This window comes from Schistocerca serialis, chromosome 3 (genome assembly GCF_023864345.2).
Source record: "Schistocerca serialis cubense isolate TAMUIC-IGC-003099 chromosome 3, iqSchSeri2.2, whole genome shotgun sequence".
NCBI classification, from domain to species: domain Eukaryota; kingdom Metazoa; phylum Arthropoda; class Insecta; order Orthoptera; family Acrididae; genus Schistocerca; species Schistocerca serialis.
Window position 1 is genome coordinate 869,761,741 of NC_064640.1, and position 25,784 is coordinate 869,787,524.

The window sequence follows — 25,784 nt, forward strand, 5'->3', positions numbered from 1 at the left end:
TAAATTTCGGAGGCGGTGGTGTTATGGTGTAGTCGTGTTTTTCAAGGAGGGGCTTGCACCCCTTGTTGTTTTGCGTGGCACTATCACAGCACAGGCTTACATTGATGTTTTAAGCACCTTCTTGCTTCCAAGTATTGAAGAGCAATTCGGGTATGGCGATTGCATCTTTCAACACGATCGAGCACCTGTTCATAATGCATGGCCTGTGGCGGATTGGTTACACGACAGCAACATCCCTGTAACGGATTGGCTGCCACGGAGTCCTGACCTGAATCCTATAGAACCCTTTGGGATGTTTTGGAACGCAGACTTCGTGTCAGGCATCACCGAACGACATCGATATCTCTCCTCAGTTCAGCACTCGGTGAAGAATGGGCTGCATTCCCCAAGAAACCTTCCAGCACCTGATTGAACGTAGGCCTGCGAGACTGGAAGCTGTCATCAAGGCTAACGGTGGGCCAACACCATATTGAATTCCAGCATTACCGATGGAGGACGCCACTAACTTGTAAGTTACTTTCAGATAGGTGTCCGGATACTTTTGATCACATCGACTACCTCCATGAACTTTGAAGCAATTAGGAAACGATAAAAAATGGAAGAAAATGACGATGGAAATTCATATTCGTTGTTAATAAATTTCTCTATTTAAGAAATGCCTTTCCGGCTACTGCCGGTCTGCCTTTCGAACCCTCTGTACTTCCTCCATCGTCAGTTCTTTTGCAGCCCAAATAGCAAAACGCATTTACTGCTTTTTGTTTATCATGTCCTGATCTAACTGCCTCAGCATCACTTAGTTTTATTCAGGTACATTCTGTTAACTTTATTTTGCTTTCATTCACAATCATCTTATAACCTCTTGTCGAGGCACTGTCCATTCAGTCCAGCTGAGCTTCCAGTGCCTACAGTTTAGCTTGAAAACTGAAAATAAAGAAATTACGAAATAATTTAATTTAAAGAACGGTTAGAAATGTGGACATTATATGAAAACTAAAAAATAAGTAGCTGATTCAGTTGCAGTTTTTCTGCAGTGGTTCGTTCGTCATGACAGCAGTTAGTCCAAAGATCCTTTAAAGATGTACAAGCTTACACATGGTATATGAAGTCTAACAGAAGAGGCAGTGTTTTTTGCTTTCAAAGTTGGCTGGGTTACTCATTATCTTAAATGAATGGACAAAATCAATCCTGCATGGATTGATTTAACAAATTCAAAACTCATGAAATCTGTACAATAATAAAATTGTTATGGCGATGATGACATTTTCCAACCTGGAAAGAATGAAACAAATTCATGGTGATAAAGCGTACACGCGTAAAAACGTGAAAAGTAGTGACCAACTACGCAGTTTCGACCAATAGTTGTCATAATAATGGACACTGAGAGGTGATTAACAAGGAACAGGTGCTAAGGTAAGTTTCTCATAAAACAAGGTAGATAAACTATCAGAAAATGAGAAGTGACACTAAACGTAGTATGTAAAGAGCTTAGTACAATATGATTTGCAGATGGTTAAGTTGATAAACCATAATGACAATAATAATAATAATAATAATAATAATAATAATAATAATAAAGACATTTCCTGTGTGTTTGCAAACTTCTAACTTTTCTAAAAGAGGCGACCGTCTCCTTGACTCATATCATTCTAATTACAGTCTATAATACGCAACAAAAATTGCGTAATCAAGAACAAATTATCGGAGAGAAATGAAATGACCATTGTTAGTATAACTGATGATGTCAACAACAAAGAATCAACATTTTCTGAAGTAACATCAAATAAGAGCTTCAGCATATCACAAAATTGAATGAAGGACCGCGTTGATAAATAATGAACTAATGCCTGCATCGGCAGTGCATGCCAAAAACTATAATCTTATCCGAAGGCATTTATATAGTCAGGCTAATAACAGGTTACATATCGGACAAGTATCGTTTGCATTTGGTTACAATGATGGCCACATGAGCCCCCAGGTGACTAGTATGCTTCTGCGTACACTTTCTATCAGGTGAGTGTTGAACCTAGTAGTGAGATGGACCCTGGATATCGTTAGCCATCTCGATTATAATAAATTGTGTGTGTTCCTCAGAAGAACTGATATGTTTCGAAAGTTTTAAATCTAGGCTCCAGCACGTTCCGAAGCCCACATGTCAAATCGAAAATGCCCGCTCAGTCACTTTTTACTCAGAACGCTGAAACCTTAAAATGAAAGGAGGCCAGGCATTTGTCCTAAGAGATTCAGAAAAAACCCCAGGAAACTAAAATTTGTATGACAGGACGGGTATTTGAACAGCCGCTTACCAGAATGCGACTTCAACGTTATACCCCTATGCCACCTGGCCCAGTCGAAATGTTCTTTGTAGAGCAGATATTGGTTCTCATTTTTCTTTTAACTTTAGCGCTAACATGTTGACTGTAAACGAATGATGTAAGACTATTTGGCAGCTGACATAAAGACGCTTAGCAGAAGTCAATGCATGCGAAATGTGGTCTGGAATCTAAAGAGGAAAGGATGCAACACCCTGAAAAGACACCGAAGACTTGTCTACATTGATACCTTTGTGCAGCCTTCCTCTGGGAACATCTCAGTTTTCCGTGTGTGCAACAGTGAACCAGTATTTCTGCCAATACTTCCATGTTTTTATTATTTATTGTTCCGTGGGACCAAATTAAGGAGAAGTCTCCATGGTCATGGAACGAGTCAATACATGAAATTATAACACGGTAGTAGAAACAGATAACATGAAATATAAGAAACATATTCAGGCGACAAGTCGTAAGTTTAAATAAAGAAAATCAACAATGTAACACTGGAATTTGCTTAATTTTTCAGCTCTTCCAGGAGCTCCTCGACAGAATAGGAGTGAGCCATGAGGAAACTCTTCAGTTTAGACTTAAAAGTGTTTGGGCTACTGCTAAGATTTTTGAGTTCTTGTGGTAGTCTATGGAAAATGGATGCAGCAGAATACTGCACTCCCTTCTGCACAAGAGTCAAGGAAGTGCATTCCACATGCAGATTTGATTTCTGCCTAGTATTAACTGAGTGAAAGCTACTAACTCTTGGGAATAAGCTAATATTGCTAACAACAAACGACATTAAAGAAAATATATACTGTGAGGGCAATGTCAGAATTCCCAGACTATTGAATAGGGGTCGACAAGAGGTTCTTAAACTTACACCACATATAGCTCGAACAGCTCGTTTATGAGCCAAAAATACTCTTTTTGAATCAGAAGAATTACCCAAAAAATAATACCATACGACATAAGCGTATGAAAATAAGCGAAGTAGACTACTTTTCGTGTTGAACTGTCACTTATTTCAGATACTGTTCTAATGGTAAATAAAGCAGCATTTAGTTTCTGAACAAGATCCCGAACATGGGCTTTCCACAACAGCTTACTATCTATCCGAACGCCTAGGAACTTGAACTGTTCCGTCTCGCTTATAATATGCCCATTCTGTCTGATCAAAATATCAGTTCTTGTTGAATTGTGAGTTAGAAACTATAAAAACTGAGTCTTGCTGTGATTTAGCATCAAATTATTTTCCACAAGCCACGAACTTATTTCATGAACTACATTATTTGATAATGTTTCAATATTACACACAAGATCGTTCACTACCAAGCTGGTGTCATCAGCAAACAGAAATATTTTTGAATCACCTGTAATACTAGAAGGCATATCATTTATATAAATAAGAAACAGCAGTGGCCCCAGCACTGAGCCTTGGGAACGCCCCACTTAATAGTGCCCCATTGGGACTGAACATCACTACCACTCTCAATATTGCGTTGAATTACCTTCTGCTTTCTGTTCTTAAAGTAAGAGGCGAACCAATTGTAAGCTACACCACATCTTCATCATCCCAATGTATTTTTTATTTCTTTCATCTATCTCCTACTCTTACCTGATTATCCTTAACCTTCTCCAGACCAATCACCAGTCAAGTTATTACCGAGATTTTTTTTGTACTGCTGTCACACATTTCTGTTCGCTGCCGTTACAAACGTAAGGAGAAATTACTGGACACTGTATAAACTAGGCCGTCGTTTCTGAAATATCATAAATTTATTACTAAAACCGAAAAACTGCAGGGACGGATTCCTGACTGGAAGTGGAGGAAAAAATGTTCTATGAACATGTGTCCGGAAATACATCGTTACCGTGGTAGATGGCGCCGACGAATGAAAGTTCCTCTGATCACATGCTGTGTGTTCCTTGTGTGTTGCAGCCTGTGTGATTGACGCAGCGTTCTGTAAGCAGCAGAATGGTCCGGTATTCATGCCGGGAACAAGCCGAGAGGGTGTTTGTGTACGGCCTAATGGTCGAGAGGCAGCACGGCTATATCAAAACAAGTGCCCTCATAGACACCAACTACACTACACAATATTTCAAGCCCTTTTTAGGCGTTTGTATGATCGTGGGTCCTTTCACACCGTACAGAGAGGCGGTGGACTGTGCGTACTCCAGATGTAGAGGACTGGGTTCAACACGATATTGACTCCACTCAAGTGGCCCGGCAACATGGTGTAAGATAAAGAACTATTATGTGTATCCTGCATGACAACCGTTACCACAGCTGTCACCTGCTACGAATGTAGGGATTATCAGCAGCAGATTTCCCTCTACGGAGAGGATTTTGTCGACGGTTTTTGCACCAGACCATCACAATTGTAGGATGTCTGTCATCAGCCATGTTTACTGAGGAAGCAATCTTTACCAGAGCTGACGTTATCAATCTTCATAGTCGTCATTTGTGGGGTACAAACAATACTCGGGGAGCCGTTGAGGTGTCTCATCAGCGTCGATTCAGCATCAATGCGTGGGCAATGATATTTGTTAACCACATACTTGGACTGATTATTATTCCGCAACGCCTCGACAGAGGAACGTACCTTGACTTTCTGCGGAATACTCTGCCCGGGCTGCTTGAGAATGTACCTTTGGCAATACGAAAGGTTATGTAGTTCCTGCATAACGGAGCACCACCCCAATTCCGCGTTACAGTTCACCGACATCTCAACATCTCCTCCGGACATTTGATAGGACTCGGAGGCCCTATAGCATGGCCTGATAGATCACCGGGATTAGACACCCTGGATTTTTACCTCTGGTGGCATCTGAATGGCGTTGTGTATACTGAACCAGTTCCTGATGTGCAGACCCTTCAACAGCGTGTTCACGAATCCTGTGACGCTATTCGAAGGGAAGTCGGAACGTGCAAAAGAGTGCAGCAATCCAAGATGCGACGTTGAACGCGTGCATTGCATCCCATTGGGGCCACTTTGAACATCTGTTGTGACGTGGATGCGATGCAGCTCTGTACTGTATTCCGGGACGATTTGTTGTCGTTGCACGCACGCCGCCCATTTCTGGACACATATTCATAGGACCTTTTCCTTCCATTTCCAGTCAGGATTCCGTCCCTGCAGTTTTTCTGTTTCATTAATGTTCACGCTGTATACATATTATTAATAACATTGGAGGTATGAATTAAACAACGCCTTCAGTGACAACTTTTTCGTGTTTTATTAACTACACGATGCATTTCGGACCCTGTGGGTCCATCGTCATGTATAATTTGTCTTAATACATGTTTTATTTCTTCTCCTGAATGAGGTGAAATGCATATTCCTGTCACGAAAAGGTTTAATGTTAGGTTACGAATTTCGTTGAGTCGAACGCGGAAAATATGTGCAAAATATGGAAAATGAACAGTGTAAACTTACCACATAATCCAAAGAAAGCATTTTCAACGTTATATTATCGGCAAACATTCTTTTCTCCGTCGTTTTAGTACATGTCACTTCATTCAGGATGTACATTTGCACACTAACGTTTATAAACACTTCACAGATGTTATTGTACATGGTGTTGTCAAAGATGAATTTATTCGTAGTGCTAAAGATATAACTTTTGGCAGACATATTTCTCAATCATCTGGAAAGTAAATTCTTTAATGAAGACAATAGACTCAAGGAAAATTGTATATTACTGCAGATATGTTGATGACACCTTTCTACTGTTTGATGGAACAAAAATGAGCTCGAAGAACTACTAGTAGCATTCACTTCTTTCCACAAAAACATGAAATTCACAATATAACATGAGGACAACAAGAGCCTAAACTTCCTGGATCTAAAAATCACCAACCACAAACAAAAACACAAGTTCAGCATACACAGAAAACGCACATATACAGACATAACACTGGACAACTCATCATGCTATTTCACCACACTAACATGCTGCATGTAGGTCCATGCTACACAGAGTACACTCCTTTGATTTAGAAGAAAACACTGTCAAGAATGAGATAGATACAATAAAGAGCACTGCATAAGCAATGGCTACACAGCCAAAACAACTGACAATTTAAGCAGGCAAATACACAAAAGCAAGACAACGAAGGGACACACTGTGAAAGAAGAGAAAATATTCACCAGTATCCCACACCTAGGCCTCATATCACAAAATATAGCCAACGTTTTCAGAAAAATAAGTGTAACAGTTGCATTCTCAACCAGTAATAAGTTAGGAAACCTACTCATTCATAACGTAAAATCAAATACACAAACATACAACAACAGCGGAGTCTACAAAGTATCATTCCCCAGTTGTCCTGCCGACTATGTAGAGAAAACAGGCAGAAACTTCAAGACCCGTTTTCAAGAACATGTAAATGCTGTCAGGCTCAAAAATTTCGAAAAACCAGTCATTGCACAACATATGTTGGAAAGGAAACATGTCGTCAACAGTCTAGAAAACAATTTGGCAATACTACATAACGAACCCAATGGTAAGACCCTAAGTCTATTAGGACAACTGGAGATATACCTCCACAAAATCAAAGAACCAGAATCTATGTTAAATGAACAAACAGATTTCGCAAGCCATAGTTATTTCAGTAATTTTAAAGACCTATTGTAAAGTTATTCCTTGCATATGTCAATTGTTTATAGTTATATCCTTAGCACTACGAATAAATTCACCTTTGACAACACCATGTACAAAAACATCTGTGAAGTGTTTATAAACATGTGTGTGCAAATGTACGTCCTGAGTGAAGTGACATGTACTAAAAGGACGGAGAAAAGAATGTTTGCCGCTAATAAAACGTTGAAAATGGTTTCCTTGGATTATGTGGTAAGTTTACACTGTTCATTTTCCATATTTTGCACATATTTTCCGCGTTCGACTTAACGAAATTCATAACCTAACATTAAACCTTTTCGTGACAGGAATATGCATTTCACCTCATTCAGGAGAAGAAATAAAACATGTATTAAGACAAATTACACATGACAATGGACCCACAGGGTCCGAAATGCATCGTGTAGTTAATAAAACACGAAAAACTTGTGACTGAAGACATTATTTAATCTATACCTCCAAAATATGGATAAAATTAAAAAATCATATTATTATTGTTATCACGTGCTGACACTGTGCTTCCCCTGCTGTAATGATTACTGCATCCATTAACACTATTATTATTATTAGTTACCATTCATGAAGTGCGCATTTTGAATTGACAACTCACTACAGATGTATGGTCCGACGTGAGAAATGGCCTGGAAGTCCTAACATTGCCAAATTAAACAAATAAATAAATAAGTAGAATACCATACTGTAGCATTGGGTGTCATCTCAAAATGCCATCGCTTACTTGTATCGCTGTTTAATATTTACGTTTTTACTGCGATTACTTAATAATGCTTCACTTTCTTTGTGCGGCATCGAGAATTAAGTGTTGCATGGAAAAGTTGGTTCGGCCGTCTGGAGTATCGGCGTACAGAGCTAAGTACTGACCCCGGCTGGCAGTGGGCGGCCGTGATGACGAACTTGTTGGTGATGAGGACGCCGCCGCACTTGTTCTTGGTGAAGAGGCCGAGCCACGTGGTCTCGCGCACCAGCGCCTGCCACGGCCACTCGCCGAACGTGGCGCCCTTGCCGCCCACGATGCGTCCCGTCTTCACCGTCTGCATCAGCGGCCGCACGCCGCACTCTGCAACACAGCGTCATCACACAAGCTTCAGTTTATTGAAGAGAAAGATTCTGTTGCCTAATTACACTGCTCATCATTATAGCTGCAGGGATAGCAAGTAACGAAAGTTTACCAATGTCGCGTATACCATATAAATCACAAAGAGGGTCCCACAGGGTTCAATTTTGGGTCCACTCCTATTCGTTATATATGTGATTGATCTTCGACTTAACATTCAATAAGCAGAATTGGTACTTTTTGCAGACAATACTGGTGTTATGATAAATTGCATCAGAGAGAAAGCAAAAGAAAAGACTATAAATGATGTTATCAAAATAATTATTAAAAGATTCTTAGAAAGTGGACTCTCCCTAAATTAATAATAAAAAAAAACACACTATATTCTGTTCTGCACAACAAACAGGGTAATACTAACATCTGTGTAGCAAATGAGCAGGAGTCAGTAATTGGAGTATAATGCTCCGTATTTTTGAGTGTACATCTTGATGACAACCTGAACTGGAAGAAGCATATTACTGAGTTTCTCAAACAATGAAATCAGCTGCTTTTGCTATTCGTGTAAATGCCAATCTTGGAAACAAACGAATTAACGTTTTGGCATATTCTGCATATGCTCACTCAATAATGTCTTATGGAATAATTTTCTGTTTAACTCACCACTTAAAAAAGAAAGTATCGATGGCACAAAAACGAGCAGTAAGAATAATATATGGTGTTTACCCACGAACGTCTTGTAGGTACCTTATCAAAGACCTTTGCTTTTCAACTGCGCTGTAAAAATACATATGAGGGTTATTCGGAAAGTAAGGAACGATCGGTCGCGAAATGGAAAATACAGTGAAAATCTGATGACGCTTTGTACAGATGCGTTGGGCACTGTGTCTAGTACGCCCATTGATCGCATCATGTCGCTCGCTTCAGTTCTGAGTTCACAGTGAGAACGTAAAGATGGCTAGAAATTAGCGTCTCCCACCAAATATGAGAGCCTGGCGAAATATTTCGCCTGAAGCTATGCAATCCACATAACATGACTGTCATGTCGTTCATTCTACACGACAATTCTCGGCCGCACTCTGCATGGGCAATGAAGATGGTCCTGCAGCGTTTTCGATGGGAAGTGTTCGATCACCCACAATACAGCCCGCAATTGGCTACCCCTGAGGTCCATCTCTGCTCAAATGAACCGCTGGATATGAAGAAAATATTTTCACACAGACAACGAGCTGCAATCCAGAGTAGAAAATTGTCGAAAAACACTGGCGGCTGTCTTCTATAACGAGGGAATTGAAAAGTTGGTACAACGCTACGACAGATGACTAAGAATGAGCGGCGACTATATAGAAAAGTAGCTGAAAGGTATGGCTAAGCATTGCAAAAAAAAAACAGTTTTGATTTTCACTGTGGTTTCTATTTCGATACCTATCGTTCCTTACTTTCAGAATAGCCCTCGTATATTCGTTTACGAAATTCGTCATAAATAATCCGCGATAGTTTGAGAGGAACAGTGAGATCCATACCTACAACATCAGAGCGGAAGAAAGACCATCATTAACTATTATTAAAGCTGTCAGTGGCTCAGAAAGAAGTTCAATATTGTTGTTGTTGTTGTGGTCTTCAGTCCTGAGACTGGTTTCATGCAGCTCTCCATGCTGCTCTATCCTGTGCAAGCTTCTTCATCTCCCAGTACCTATTTCAACCTACATCCTTCTGAATCTGCTTAGTGTATTCGTCTCTTTGTCTCCCTCTACGATTTTTACCCTCCACGCTGCCCTCCAATACTAAATTGGTGATCCCTTGATGTCTCAGAACATGTCTTACCAACCGATCCCTTCTTCTAGTCAAGTTGTGCCACAAAACAAACTTCTCTTCTCCCCAATCCTATTCAATACTTCTTCATCAGTTATGTGATCTACCCTTCTAATCTTCAGCATTCTTCTGTAGCACCACATTTCGAAAGCTTCTATTCTCTTCTTGTCTAAACTATTTATCGTCTATGTTTCACATCCATATATGGCTACACTCCACACAAATACTTTCAGAAATGACTTCCTGACGCTTAAATCTATACTCGATGTTAATTCGACTACATTCCATTATCCTCGTCTTGCTTTTTTTGATGTTCATCTTATATCCTCCTTTCAAGACACTATCCATTCCGTTCAGCTGCTATTCCAAGTCCTTTGCGGCAACAAAAATCATCGAGCATTTGTACAATAACATAAAAGTTTGACATGTAACAAAGCAAATTTTAAAATCTAACCTAAAATAATTTCTACTGGACGATTGCTTTTTAATTCATGGACCAATTTTATTTAAAAATTGGTAGCCTGTAAAAAAAGCTAAAAATAACAGAACTAAGAAAACACAAGCTTTAAGTGTGGCAGCATGAGTAGGACTAAATAAATAATGTGTTCATTAATGTTAACACTAATCATGCATACATATACTGTAAACAGTCTCGTTCCACATCACTTCGATAACGGAATTGTTGAAATGATATATGTAACATGCAACTAACTAAATAGCTAACTAACTACTAGGTGATTTGGAGGCATACGGAGTGCGCAGTTTAGCACACGGAGTTGCATCTAAGGCTGCAAGAACGGCTTTAACCCGGCTGGACATCAAGACAAACTGAACTTAGACGACAGGTATTGGTACGGCATTCCATCCTGATTCAGCTCTATACCAGAGTTCATCAGCAGCACAGGCTGGCGCGTGTGCCCTTCCAGACTCTCAGAAACAACGGCCAGTCATATGCAGAATGTACTGGCCAGGGCAACAGCCGAATACCCACTGTATTGACAGGACAGCAGGCTAACATGAAGTCCTGTATTATGATGTTGAAATTCAACGTCGCGATGACATCGACTACAGCGTGCAGTCACTGGTCTTAACGTGTCAGAAGTGTAATGTCTGCTGTGAAGGCACACAGTTCAGTTGTGTCAAAGGTATCCATACTGCACACTCGATCTGTCTCCAGCAGGTGGCGCAATATTTAGCACACTGTACTCTCATACCGGGGGACGATGGTTCAAATCACCGTCCGCCCATCCAGATTTTGGTATTTCGTGATTTCCGTAAATCGCTCTAGGCAAATGCCGGAATGGTTCCTTTGAATTGGCACATCCTATTTCCTTTCTCCCACCGAGCGTGTGTTCCGCTCCGTCTCTACTGACCTCGATGTCGACGGATCGTTGAACCCTAATAGTGCTCCTTCTTAATTCAGAGAACATAAATAGCGTATCACAGATTTTTCAACCGTAGAAGTAATACAATAATTTGAGAATTCCGTTAGCAGCAGGAACTGCCGATTGACAGTTACATTATTACCTCTATTTTCTTGCAGTTACGTACTGTTGAATGCACAGCCTGACTTTACGCCTTCAGGAAGGTGTTCACATACTTATAACCATATAGTGCATTTCGGAAACATTCACTAATAATTCCTTTATGTGTACATTTTCGCTTCATCTATCAGTTCACTCAAAGCATCGACTGAAAACCTTACAACGGGCTCGATTAATTATTGTCTATATTTTGCCGTCTTTCGCTAAAGAAATATTTTTTGATTGTGAATCTAAAACAGAGTATCATTCGTCATTTCACGATGGTTCCTTACGACAGATATGGTTTTCTGAGATGTTATTTGATGAATGAAAAAGGCGTTTCAGAACATTAGTGTTTTCGTAAATAAAATTCTTTCGGTGACTAACTAATCCCCACACAAACATTTTTCTGCCATAAAAATCTATCTTTTATATATAAGAACTGCAGATGATGTACACACACATTGTTATGTATAGATCCTTATCATGTGAGACACAAAAGACCCTCACATCAAGAACTCAATTGCGTTAGCGTGAGTGTAATGTTGTAGGAGGTTCTTCGCGTCCATATAGTTGATTTCTGGACTTATTCCCCTTCTCCGCCTGGCAATCATAACACAACAATAAAAACAGGAAAACATGTAGAACAAAATTTAGACTATTTACAAACAGATGGAGTACATTGCCCCTCTCCAAATTGATCTCAGGTTATGTGAAGTTAAGAAGGGAGTCAAGCCACAGAAATAAGAAAGGGAAGATGAAAAATTTCAAGATTATCCTATAGCAGTTGCGGAAAATTGCGGAAAAGGCCAAAATGATGGTTGAAATGGAATGCTATTGTAATTTCAGCAGTTTGTGCGCCTTTGGATGTCTTTCCACCCTTTGTCTGTGTGACAGCGATGTGGCAAACAATAGAAAAATATTTTAAAATATAGTAAAAAGCTATAAGAGTATTAAAATTGGACACAACCTGCCGCTGTTTACCGTTCACTAAAATTGTTACTGGAAGGCGGTGTCAGAGGGCCATGGTGTTAGCACATTGTTCTACAGGCCTTTATGGCGGCTTTTGAAACCAGACCCTCTATTTCTTCTTTGTGTCACTCCTAACGTGTTGGTAAAAATGGAATGTCTCACCCAAGCAGAAAAATCCTTTGATCGGACAATGAATGGAGAAAATACTAACTGCCTAGATTCCACAGCTGTTGCGCGTGGTAACCTAGCAGGACCGATCTTTCTGTAGTTATAAGGATTCCATATTCCCTATACCTGTATTATGTGACAGATAATGATGATCGTCTGAAGTACGTAATTCATCTTTTTTTTTTTAAGCCAAGGCCTTGCAGTACCTTTCTTCATCAAAATACACCCCAAGATGAAAAGGACGACGCACCACGAAAGAATTATCCCAGTGGGATGGAAATCGGTAGATATAATGTACATGTACAGACAAATAAGTATTTAAAATTTATAAAAAATTGGATGGTTTATTCAAGAGAAAGAGCTTAACAAATTGAACAAGTCAATAACACGTTGGTTCACGTCTGGTCCTAATGTAAGCAGTTGATTGAGTGATTGATTGATTGAATGAATTGTTGGACGTCATGAGGAATATCGTGCCAAACTCTGACTGACTGATTGAATTGTTGGATGTCCTCTTGAGGATATCGTGCCACATTCTGTCAAATTAATGCGTTAGATCGTCAAAATCCCGAACTGGTTGGAGGGCCTTGTCCATTATACTCCAAACGTTCTCAGCTGGGGAGAGATCCTGCGACCTTGCTGGCCAAGGTGGGGTTCGGCAAACACGGAGACAAGCAGTAGAAACTTTCGGCATGTGCGGCCGGGCATTATCTTGCTGAAGTGTAAGACCAGGATTTCTTGCTATGAAGGGCAACAAAACGGCGCGTAGAATATCGTCAACGTTCCGCTCTGTTGTAAGGGTGACAACCAAAGATATCCTGCTATGAAATGAAGTCACATCCCAGACCATCACTGCTGGTTCATGGGTAGTATGGCGGGCGACAGACAGGTTGCTATTCCACCGAAGTCCGGGGCGGCTCCAGACACGTCTTCGCTTGTCATCGCGGCCCAATGCGAAGCAGGACTCATCACTGAAGACAATTTTATTCCAGTCAATGAGAATCCAGGCCGAAGACGTATGCGTGGCCATATATGAACACCATGTCGCCTTTTTCTCCTCTTTCATAACTGACCATGTATACCTTACACTTGACCAGCTGCTTGCTCTGTTGCATCGTTCACTACTCGCCTTACGGAACGGTTTCTCTGCACTCTACATAATACTGGAGTAAATTAGGCAGGGGCCATTTGTGTATCGAGTGCTTGTTTCTTACTGAAAATGAGTTGGTGTAATCCGTCTCCTCAACACATACACTACTGGCCATTAAAATTGCTACACCAACAAGAAATGCAGATGATAAACGGGTATTCATTGGACAAATATATTATACTGGAACTGACATGTGATTACATTTTCACGCAATTTGGGTGCATAGATCCTGAGAAATCAGTACCCAGAACAACCACCTCTGGCCGTAATAACGGCCTTGATACGCCTGGGCGTTGGGTCAAACAGAGCTTCGATGGGGTGTACAGGTACAGCTGCCTATGCAGCTTCAACACGATGCCACAGTTCATCAAGAGTAGTGACTGGCGTATTGTGACGAGCCAATTGCTCGGCCACCATTGACTAGACATTTTCAGTTTGTGAGAGATCTGGAGAATGTGCTTGACAGGGTAGCAGTCGAACATTTTCTGGATCCAGAAAGGCCCGTACAGGACCTGTAACATGCGGTCGTGCACAATCCTGCTGAAATGTAGGGTTTCGCAGGGATCGATTGAAGGGTAGAGCCACTGGTCGTAACACATCTGAAATGTAACGTCCACTGTTCAAAGTGCTGTCAATGCGAACAAGAGGTGACCGAGACGTGTAACCAATGGCACCCCATACCATCACGCCGTGTGATACGCCAGTATGGCGATGACGCATACACGCTTCATATGTGCGTTCACCGCGATGTCGCCAAACACGGATGCGACCATCATGATGCTGTAAACAGAACCTGGATTCATCCGAAAAAATGACGTTTTGCCATTGGTGCACCCAGGTTCGTCGTTGAGCACACCATCGCAGGCGCTCCTGTCTGTGATGCAGCGTCAAGGGTAACCGCAGCCGTGGTCTCCGAGCTGATAGTCCATGCTGCTGCAAACGTCGTCGAACTGTTCGTGAGGATGGTTGTTGTCTTGCAAACGTCCCCATCTGTTGACTCAGGGATCGAGACGTGGCTGCACGATCCGTTACACCAATGTTGATAAGATGTCTGTCATCTCGACTGCTACTGATACGAGGCCGTTGGGATCCAGCACGGCGTTCCTCCTGAACCCACCGAATCCATATTCTGCTACCAGTCATTGGATCTCGGCCAAAGCGAGCAGCAATGTCGCGATACGATAAACCGCAATCACGATAGGCTACAATCCGACCTTTATCAAAGTCGGAAACGTAATGGTACGCATCTCTCCTCCACACGAGGTATCACAACAACGTTTCATCAGGCAACGCCGGTCAACTGCTGTTTGTGTATGAGAAATCGGTTGAAACCTGTCCTCATGTCAGCACGTTGCAGGTGTCGCCACCGGCGCCAACCTTGTGTGAATGCTCTGAAAAGCTAATCATTTGCATATCACAGCATCTTCTACCTGTCGGTTAAATTTCGCGTCTGTAGCACGTCATCTTCCTGGTGTAGCAATTTTAATGGCCAGTAGTGTATATTACTGTAGTAGTTTGTGATAGGAGATGTGGTGCCACTTTCTTCTTTACAGTACCAGCACTTCACTACCAACGTACGTTGATTGGAAAAATTTTCTATTGTTTTGATCTTAGGATTCGTCCCGGATGTCCCCCCCCCCTCCCCCCAGTCCGCCCCCTCTAACTGTGGCAAATGTTTAGGAATATCCTGTATAGGAGCACCAGTATATAATAGAATTCATCATGTACATCAGTGAACTGAAGACGTTTAATCTGTCGGTATAATTGTTGTGCCTTCCACGGGTACGCTGTGATCTATGATGCTTTAGATAACAATCCCTGCAGGAGCTGCATAAGTAACTGGAAGTAAGTTTTAAGTATGTTGAATATAGGTGTCAGAGATGCACCAGTGTCTCTTACCATTCCTGTAATCGATTGGCTTTGGCGTGGCGGTGACCGTCGCCTCTGTCTCTGTTGAGAGATCGGGCTTTTCTGTGACGAGGGCCGTCGTCTCCGCCTCGACAGCGGCCTGTGCAGCAGTCGTCCTCGCGGTAGTCGTGGTAGTCGTGGTAGTGGTGGTGGTGGTGGTGGTGGTGGTGGTGGGTGTGGTCGAGACGGTGGTGGTCGTGGTGGGCCGAGGTCGCGTCGAGCTGGGCCGCTTAGTCGGCCTCCGCGTCGTCGACGGTCTGGTCGTCGAACCCGCCAGCGGCCGCCTGTCGTGTTGCAAGTCACTCCTTGTATCATAGCAGCTCACCCACAACACAACAGCAATGCGTATGCAACAGTGAACAGTGTGGTTCGTGAAGTGTTTCCTGGAACCAAGGCCGCTCTGCGGTTATGCGTTCCACCAACATTGGCGAGTTCGTGATCCGTTTGTCATATGTGGAATCCACTTTAGAGTTTCCACAGATTCTGAAAGCAATTCCATTAGTTTTAATTGTGTAATGGTTAGCCAAGTGTCCATTTCTTGGAGAAAATCGAGCAAACTGCTCTGTCTCTGAAGATTCTGATCTTGGCGAAAGGTGCAGATCCGCAACCACCACCACCACCACCACCACCACCACCACCAACTCCGCCATCATCACCGACACGTTTCCACTGTTCTTGCATAAACATTGCTGCATTGATGACTTAAGATAATTTTCTTGATTAACCCTGGATGCAAACGTTAGAATTCTTTGACTGTCTGAAACGACATTAGACATAAATTCTCTAGAAAAGCAGAATGTGGAGTATATGCAAGAGCCATTTACATCAAATTTGTTCCATCAAAAAACTCTGTAATATAATTCTGAAAGTAGAACTTACGCTGTTAATGGGAAACATCATTCAGCAGTCTGATTGGTTTTCAGTTTGAAAGTTTCAACATGTCATTTACGAAGAATACTGAAACCTGGAGAGTCATATCTTCTGTTACCTTTTTAGAGATGTCTCTGAAATGCTGTCTTCACCTTAGTTAAAAGTTTTTTTTTCAGATAATCATCATTTTTAATACTACAAATTCTTGGAGTGAATTACAGAACTCTTCGGTATTAAAGACATAGCTTACGAGTTGGCAAACGTCATGTCAATATTTTTATCTGCTCTCAGCTGTTACTCTCGAGTTTAATGGTACTTTACTCGATGGCCATCGAACATACAAACGACATAAATGAATATGAGTTTTCTTAATTCATATCCAAATACCCATAACTAGCGTAAAGTAGAATTCTTCTCAGATTTAGACGGTGAAGAAACAGCTATCATCCATTCCGTAACAAATTTGCTTACCGGAGGAATAAAAGTCATCATTGATATCATTAGACATCATGCACCCCCACGAGAATGATCGAGCGAAATTGCGGCCCTGTTTTCTGCTCCTCTTTAGATTCGTTGGAAAGCTCCGCTAAATTGTACCTTCATTAATCTGTAAAACATTATCGTCTTATGCTCGATACGTATTTACTGTTGGGTCAGTGCATCATGGTGGGAAACAGGTTGGTTATAACTTGCATGTGTATGATGTCATGTGGCCTCTTATGGAAGGAGACCGGCAGGTATGAAACACTGGATGAGATGAAATTTCGCACAGATATTCTTCAGTGAAATAAATTTATATCTATTTCTCCTTTTAGTTCTACACTTTATAGTTTTTGAGGAAATGGATATAGGAAGTTTTACTGTCGCCCAAGTCCTAATGTCTACAGACAGTTTGAGCGGGGGCGTGTGAAGGTGTAATGCTCTGGGCACATGGACACGGTTTAAATTCCGTCTTCAGATGTTGACAAAAGTCAGTCTATGTAAAATAACTTTTTTGGAAAATAATCGTTGCAATGTTCAATAGCATTTTATTCGTTTGATGTGGAAAAAAATCGCGAATACTAGTCAAATTCTAATTTTCGTTTCCTTTCGCGATTAATATTTTTTCCATTCTGTATTAGTATGTTACTATAAACTTATACTTTCATATCAAAAACAACCCAAACACCATTACACTATGACATTAACGTAATTTCAGCTTACACATTCTGCACTTCACGGGCGCTGCTATGTAACTTCTCGTAGAAACAGCAGAAGCACAACGCTTTGGTAGACCAAATGTTGCAAATAAATGCCACGATTTGCACTGGCACTGCATCCCCATCTAATGGATAATGAAATATCGATTGTTTTTTGGAAAGTGTGTTTTAATAAGAGAAAGAGTTCCCTAAATATCAGGAAGTGGACTTCAACCCGAGTCCGTAAATTAAGGCATTGACGCCTTTACTATTTGACAACCTGACCGTTTCGCAACTGGTTGTAGCCGTTAAGATTCAACAAACAATAAACTTCTATTTCGGTTTTATAAAGAAAATAACTGTGGAATGTGAAGTTAAAGGTCGAAATAGGTGACGATTGCTTTTATTGAAGAACGAATGTGTCGAATATCATCTACATCCATGACACAGTTGCCATCTAATACTTGTTAGATTAAATATTTGTTCCGTGACGCAGAATATGATTTAGTAACGCCAACAAGAGGATAATAGACTTTATGTAAACTACCCGGAACTAAAATAAAGAGAAAAATTAGCGGAACATACTCAATATTTTTTACAAGTTGAGCATTCCATACAAATAAAGTTAGTCTGGAAAAGAAAAGGAAGAGGTATCTAGGTATTCAGCAAAATATGAGTTTCGTTTAAATTATTGCCTATGGCTTAAAATATCAACGCTTAAAATAAGTGTAATGGTTTTCGCTGGAAACGGAGTAACAAGTTAAATACTAATGGACTTCGAAATGTTCTAATTACAGCAAAGTGATACTGATCATTCATGAGTTACTACATGAGACTGAGAGAATAATGCTTGGAATCTAAGAAATATATATCAAAACATAATGGCAAGAGTATATACACAAAATACTGAAGGAAGGAAGGTTGCATGTCCTGTCGATGCCAACATTATTCGATGTGGTGCTCTAGTTTTTAGACAAATATATCGAAACCAATTGGGGTGGTCTTGTTGAAAAACTCGTTTTGCCATTTACCTGTACTGCTTCGATGTCACTATAATATTTCATTAGAGCGAGGGGGAACATAGGTGAATAAAATAAAATGGTGCCTCGGAGATTAGTGGACTGCTATTGGCGGAAGAGGAATTACGAGGCGAGAAAGTGCAGTGGTTAATGCACGAGACTCGTATTCTGTAGCAGTTGAGTTCAAATTTCCCTCCAGCTCTTCAGATTTGGGTTTCATGTTTTTTCTCCCACATCGCATAAATTGAATGCAGGGATGGTTCCTGTAGGACACACAGGCGCCTTTATTGTCCTGCCCGAGCTTTTGCTCCATCTTTAACGAGCACATCGTCAATGGGATATTGAATCCTGATCTTCTTCCTTTGGGAAGCGAAACTTGAAATGGTATTACCGCATCTGAGTCTCGAAGCTGCTACGCATCTTTCGACAGGGAGATAAGCTGACTATAGATGTAGGGTGTTGGTGATGGCTACCTTTTGGTAGCACATAGTGGATTCGTGCACCGGCTCTTCATGTGGTGTGGTTAAATTAATTGTGGTCAGATGACGGCTATCATAATCTAAACCAGTCACAGTCAACAGACAGTTACTTTTTATTCTTATATATAGTAAAAAATCGAAGGAATTCCCCCATTTTGCCAAGATTACTGTAAAACTATAAGAGAGTACATCACACTATGCTGCAGTGTTCTTTTGTATATTTCGATGTTCTTTTATCAAGACTATAAATATTTTCTTTGTTGCTTTGTCAATAATGATCAATTGTTATATAGTGGTATTAATTTGAAGTAAGCAGACGCAAACGATTTCATAAATTTTGAAAAGTAAACACATTGGCAATGACATGGATATTGCACTGTATAGAATCAAAGATCTGATCTGGATTGTATAATGCGCACAGAATGCCATTTCCGCTAGATGCGCAGATGGCAGGGCAGGCATGGGGGGAACAGTAACGGTGGGGGTTAAGGCAGGCGCTGTAGGGGAAATGCGAGCACTGGAGAAGAAGTGCCCTTCTAAACTGAAGCCTACACACACATTTTCTGTAAATATTAAGTGGGGCCATCCACACCTATACTTGCATGGTAGTCATTCAAAACGATCTACTCTCACCTCTGCTTTGGTTAGTCAATAAAAAGAATTTTGCCAAAAACGCAGCGATTTATTTTCGCCTGGCTTGTTAACCATTAACTTTCAGAGAAGCATCATGAGTGGCGAATTTTGTGTAAAACCTTCACATTTCTCTGGTTGCCACGTTAAAATTTGCTTCTTTTGCCAAAACACAGCGGAGTTTACACAGTCTCACCTAGCTAACATGCCCTGCAGGTGCAGTTGAAAAGAATTCTGAGAAAGCGGTTTATTGAGCGAGGAACTGAGGAAAAGTAAAGTCAGTATGTCATGAAAAAGCATATCCTTGGTACAAAATAAAAGTGTAACGACTTCACTTACGTTGTTTCAAAACCCATAGTACTCATTTCACTGGCTATCGATGGCCCTTAAAAATTACGTTCTTTCATTGGGAAAGTCCGTAGTTAGTAGAATAACACGGTAGATAATGAAGTTTTGAATAATAACCATATAGAAAAGTACTCTCCTCTTTGTATGCTATCATTTGCCAAAATCTCATTTATGAAATATAAGGAATGGTGTGGATATTCCACTCGGGCTTTATCGACGGCGCAGTGCGATCGCAAATGGGTGCGCTACGTCAGATCAAATTTCTCAAGAGAGATAGAGACCTTCACCCAAGGCCAAATAAATATTCAATATGTTACCTAAATTTCATATGCAGCAACATATAGTGTAATGAGCACCAAACTCAAAATCATAGCGAGCCCTCCTTTTCAGTGCAAACTTTTTCGAATATCGGACAGTGTCTTACTGCCACGTAAATATCACATTAACTATGACCATTAACGAAATGGTGGGCACATCATAATGAATCTGACATATTAAACTACAAGTGAAGCAAATATGAAATTTTTTGTCGAATAGTTTCTGTAAAATCGTTTGCGAAAGATTACAGGGTGTGCGCCCCGATTCTGTCATCGCCAAACGAATGAACTCGCCCAGCGCTTTGGACGAAAATTGGTCACTGCGCATCGGCCACCGTATCCTATGCAGACTATACGTACAATCTGTGACGAACGAAAGAGCGAGAGGTCGGAAGTAAGCAGTGAAAGATCTGCGAGGAAAAAGCGCGAGCAAGTGAGTGTATGTGACTACAGCGTGGAGGCAAGTGTGCAGCAAGGTCTGGTGGATGTCAAATGGAAGTACAGGGCTATTACAAATGATTGAAGCGATTTCATAAATTCACTGTAGCTCTATTCATTGACATATGGGCACGACACACTACAGATACGTAGAAAAACTCATAAAGTTTTGTTCGACTGAAGCCGCACTTCAGGTTTCTGCCGCCAGAGCGCTCGAGAGCGCAGTGAGACAAAATGGCGACAGGAGCCGAGAAAGCGTATGTCGTGCTTGAAATGCACTCACATCAGTCAGTCATAACAGTGCAGCGACATTTCAGGACGAAGTTCAACAAAGATCCACCAACTGCTAACTCCATTCGGCGATGGTATACGCAGTTTAAAGCTTCTGGATGCCTCTGTAAGGGGAAATCAACGGGTCGGCCTGCAGTGAGCGAAGAAACGGTTGAACGCGTGCGGGCAAGTTTCACGCGTAGCCCGCAGAAGTCGACGAATAAAGCAAGCAGGGAGCTAAACGTACCACAGCCGACGGTTTGGAAAATCTTACGGAAAAGGCTAAAGCAGAAGCCTTACCGTTTACAATTGCTACAAGCCCTGACACCCGATGACAAAGTCAAACGCTTTGAATTTTCGGCGCGGTTGCAACAACTCATTGAAGAGGATGCGTTCAGTGCGAAACTTGTTTTCAGTGATGAAGCAACATTTTTTCTTAATGGTGAAGTGAACAGACACAATGTGCGAATCTGGGCGGTAGAGAATCCTCACGCATTCGTGCAGCAAATTCGCAATTCACTAAAAGTTAACGTGTTTTGTGCAATCTCACAGTTTAAAGTTTACGGCCCTTTTTTCTTCTGCGAAAAAAACGTTACAGGACACGTGTATCTGGACATGCTGGAAAATTGGCTCATGCCACAACTGCAGACCGACAGCGCCGACTTCATCTTTCAACAGGATGGTGCTCCACCGCACTTCCATCATGATGTTCGGCATTTCTTAAACAGGAGATTGGAAAACCGATGGATCGATAGTGGTAGAGATCATGATCAGCAATTCATGTCATGGCCTCCACGCTCTCCCAACTTAACCCCATGCGATTTCTTTATGTGAGGTTATGTGAAAGATTCAGTGTTTAAACCTCCTCTACCAAGAAACGTGCCAGAACTGCGAGCTCGCATCAACGATGCTTTCGAACTCATTGATGGGGACATGCTGCACAGAGTGTGGGAGGAACTTGATTATCGGGTTGATGTCTGCCGAATCACTAAAGGGGCACATATCGAACATTTGTGAATGCCTAAAGAAACTTTTTGAGTTTCTGTATGTGTGTGCAAAGCATTGTGAAAATATCTCAAATAATAAAGTTATTGTATAGCTGTGAAATCGCTTCAATCATTTGTAATAACCCTGTAGTTATGCAGACCACAGCACAGTGTACATTAATGAAGAGGCTTACGAGAATTATAAAGGAAAACTACTGTGTGGCTAAAGGATATTTAAAAGCTACTCACAACTGGAAGATGAGCCATGGTCAATGTAACTGCGGCCGACGAACTAATACGTTGCGCCAGGAGCTTCAAGTGAAGTAAGACTGTACCATTTGAGGCAACCAGCAATGTAAAAGACTTGCCAGTTTTGTAAAGTTTTCTTTGGATGATATCTTTAGTGTGTGTGACTTAGTCATAGCCTTACAGTATTTACTGCTGTAAGCAGGGTCGATGTCTTATCATTGTAACAGCCGAGAATCGTATTATGAATGAGAGAAATATTTCAATGTAAAAATGATGAATTCGCCACAAAGTAAAGAACTTCTCTCTTAAATTGAAAGAGCAATTTCTTTTAGTTAATCAAAGCCATTACGTAAATTTTTTACTTCCGCAATATTAATTAACTATTTGAAAGTTATGTTCATACTCTGCTGAAATTCTGATATCTGGCAGAAGATAGTGGATTTTATAAACTTCTTCAAATACACACATCAAAAAAAGTTTTGCAACACCTCAATTCCGAGTGTTCCGGAACCTGTACAGAAAATTGGAATAGAGATCAACATAAACATCATTTCCGCCCTTTTTATCGCTCATGAAAACCACACATTTCATGTTGTACCACCATACAGCGAGACCTTCAGACGTGGTGGTCCAGATTGCTGTACACACATGTACCTCTAATACCCAGTAGCACGTCCTCTTGCATTGATGCATGCCTGTATTCGTCGTGGCATACTATCTACAAGTTCATCAAGGCACTGTTTGTCCAGATTGTCCCACCCCTCAACGGCGATTCGGCGTAGATCCCTCAGAGTGGTTGGTGGGTCACGTCGTCCGTAAACAGCCCTTTTCAATCTACCCCAGGCATATTCGATAGGGTTCACGTGTGGAGAACATGCTGCCCACTCTAATCGAGCGATGTCGTTATCCTGAAGGAAGTTATTCACAAGATGTGCACGATGGTGGCACGAATTGTCGTCCATGAAAACGAATGCCTCGCCAATATGCTGCCGATATGGTAGCACTATCGGTCAGAGGATGACATTCACGTATCGTACAGCCATTATGGCGCCTTCCATCACCACCAGCGGCGTACTTCGGCCCCACAAAATGCCACCTCAAAACAGCAGGGAACCTCCACCTTGCTGCACACGCTGGACAGTGTGCCTAAGGGGTTCAACCTGATCAGGGTGCCTTCAAACACGTCTCCAACGATTGTATGGTTGAAGGCATATCTGACACTCATCGTTGAAGAAAACGTGATGCCAATCCTGAGCGGTCCATTCGGCATGTTGCTGGGACTATCTGTACCACGCTGCGTGGTTGCAAAGATGGACCTCGCCATGGACGTCGACAGTGAAGTTGCGCATCATGCAGCCTATTGCTCACAGTTTTATTCGTAACACGACGTCCGGTGGTTGCACGAAAAGCATTACTCAACATGGTGGCGTTGCTGTCAGGGTTCCTCCGAGCCATAATCCGTAGGTAGCGGTCATCCACTGCAGTGGTAGTCCTTGGGCGGCCTGAGCGAGGCCTGTCATCGACAATTCCTGTCTCTCTGTAACTCCTCCATGTCCGAACAACATCGCTTTGGTTCACTCCGAGATGCCTGAATACTTCCCTTTCCTGACAGAAAGTAACAATGCGGACGCGATCGAACCGCGGTATGGACCGTCTAGATATAGTTGAACTATAGACAACTCGAGCCGTGTACCTCTTTCCTGGTGGAATGACTGGAACTGGTCGGCTGTCGGACCCCCTATGTCTAATAGGTGCTGTACATGCATGGCTTGGGTGGGTTTAGTGACATCTCTGAACAGTCAAAGGGACTGTGTCTGTGATACAATATCCACAGCCAAAGTCTATCTTCAGGAGTTCTGGGAACCGGGGTGATGCAAAACTTTTTTTGATGTGTGTATATTATTCATTTTGTGTGTTTGGTAATTTCATGTATCGATCTCTTGGTTATCGTGTTTTTGCGTTGCATTAGTACATTGCTGCTATTTTTTGTGTCATTATTGTTAATTATCATATTTTTGGCACTGAGTTTAGACTATTTGGAAAGAGTGGTTAGTTAAAATCGATAACATTAAACATTATGGTTACGCTACGTCTCTCCGCGTCGCTCGAGATAATAATTTATTTAGCTTTGATTTTACTTAATTATAAAATGCTGAATATCAGAATGACTCATCAAATAAATTTTGTGTTCGCCTGCGTATTGAATTGAGCTCCCGTGTAAGTAATGACCGTTGTCGCCCGTGCACGTGTCATTCATTGTTGTGGAATTCAATCTAACTCATTCAGTTTTAAGAATAATTGTCCACTTCATGGCTGGCAACCATTCTATTTCCTTCTATTATTAAAATTTCAACAACTGCAGCTCTGTTATTAAAAGCCAATTTCGTCTAACTGATCAAAATTAATCTTTATAATTACCCATGTTTGTACCAATTCGTTATTAGTACAATATACCGGGTGATCAAAAAGTCAGTATAAATTTGAAAACTGAATAAATCACGGAATAATGTAGATAGAGAAATACAAATTGACACACATGCTTGTGATGACATGGGGTTTTATTAGAACCAAAAAAATACAAAAGTTCAAAAAATGTCCGACAGATGGCGCTTCATCTGATCAGAATAGCAATAATTAGCATAATAAAGTAAGACAAATAAAAGATGATGTTCTTTACAGGAAATGCTCAATATGTCCACCCAATTTCCTCAACAATAGCTGTAGTCGAGGAATAATGTTATGAACAGCACTGCAAAGCATGTCTGGAGTTATGGTTATGCATTGGCGGTGGATGTTGTGTTTCAGCATCCCTAGAGCTGTCGGTCGACCACGATACACTTGCGGCTTCAAGTAACCACAAAGTCAATAATCGCACGGACAGAGGCCTTGGGACCTGGGAGGCCAAGCATGACGTAAGTGGCGGCTGAGCACACGATCATCACCAAACGACGCGCATCTGTCGGACAGTTTGTGAACTTTGTTTCTTTTTGGTTCTAATAAAACCCCATGTCATTCCAAGCATGAGTGTCAATTTTTACCTCTCTATCTACATTATTCCGTGGTTTATCAAGTTTTCAAATTTATACTGACTTTTTGATCACCCGGTATCCATGTGTCATTATAACGAATAGTTGTACACTTACGATATACAGGGTGTCCAGAAAAGGACTCCCTGATTTCAAAATTAAATACCTCGAAAACAAAGATCGATAGAGGAATGCAGTAAACGGTATGTTTATTGTGAAAGCTGTAAGAAGTTTATACAGCAGTTTGAAATAATAGTTACAAAAGCTGCTAACAGATGGCGCTGTAATCGCCATACGTAATGCCTAGTATAAATAGTGATCCGAAGCCCAGAGCGATCTGTTCCATTACTGAAACGTGAAAGGAGGTTAGCGTACCGAATGAAGAGATTAAAACCATGTACTCCATTGAACAACGCATTTTTCTAGTGCTA

At 41.3% G+C, this 25,784-nt stretch overlaps 1 protein-coding gene across 1 annotated transcript in view; it reads right to left on the reverse strand.

Moving 5' to 3' along the window:
* LOC126471280 (serine protease filzig) overlaps positions 1 to 25,784 on the reverse strand; it is a 151,443-nt gene that overhangs the window by 15,212 nt on the left and 110,447 nt on the right. The window contains exons 4-5 of the mRNA XM_050099399.1: positions 15,535 to 15,827; positions 7,821 to 8,016 (exon numbers count right to left, since the gene is read on the reverse strand). Of these exons, the coding sequence (XP_049955356.1) occupies positions 7,821 to 8,016; positions 15,535 to 15,827 (489 nt within the window). The remainder of the gene's footprint in view (positions 1 to 7,820; positions 8,017 to 15,534; positions 15,828 to 25,784) is intronic.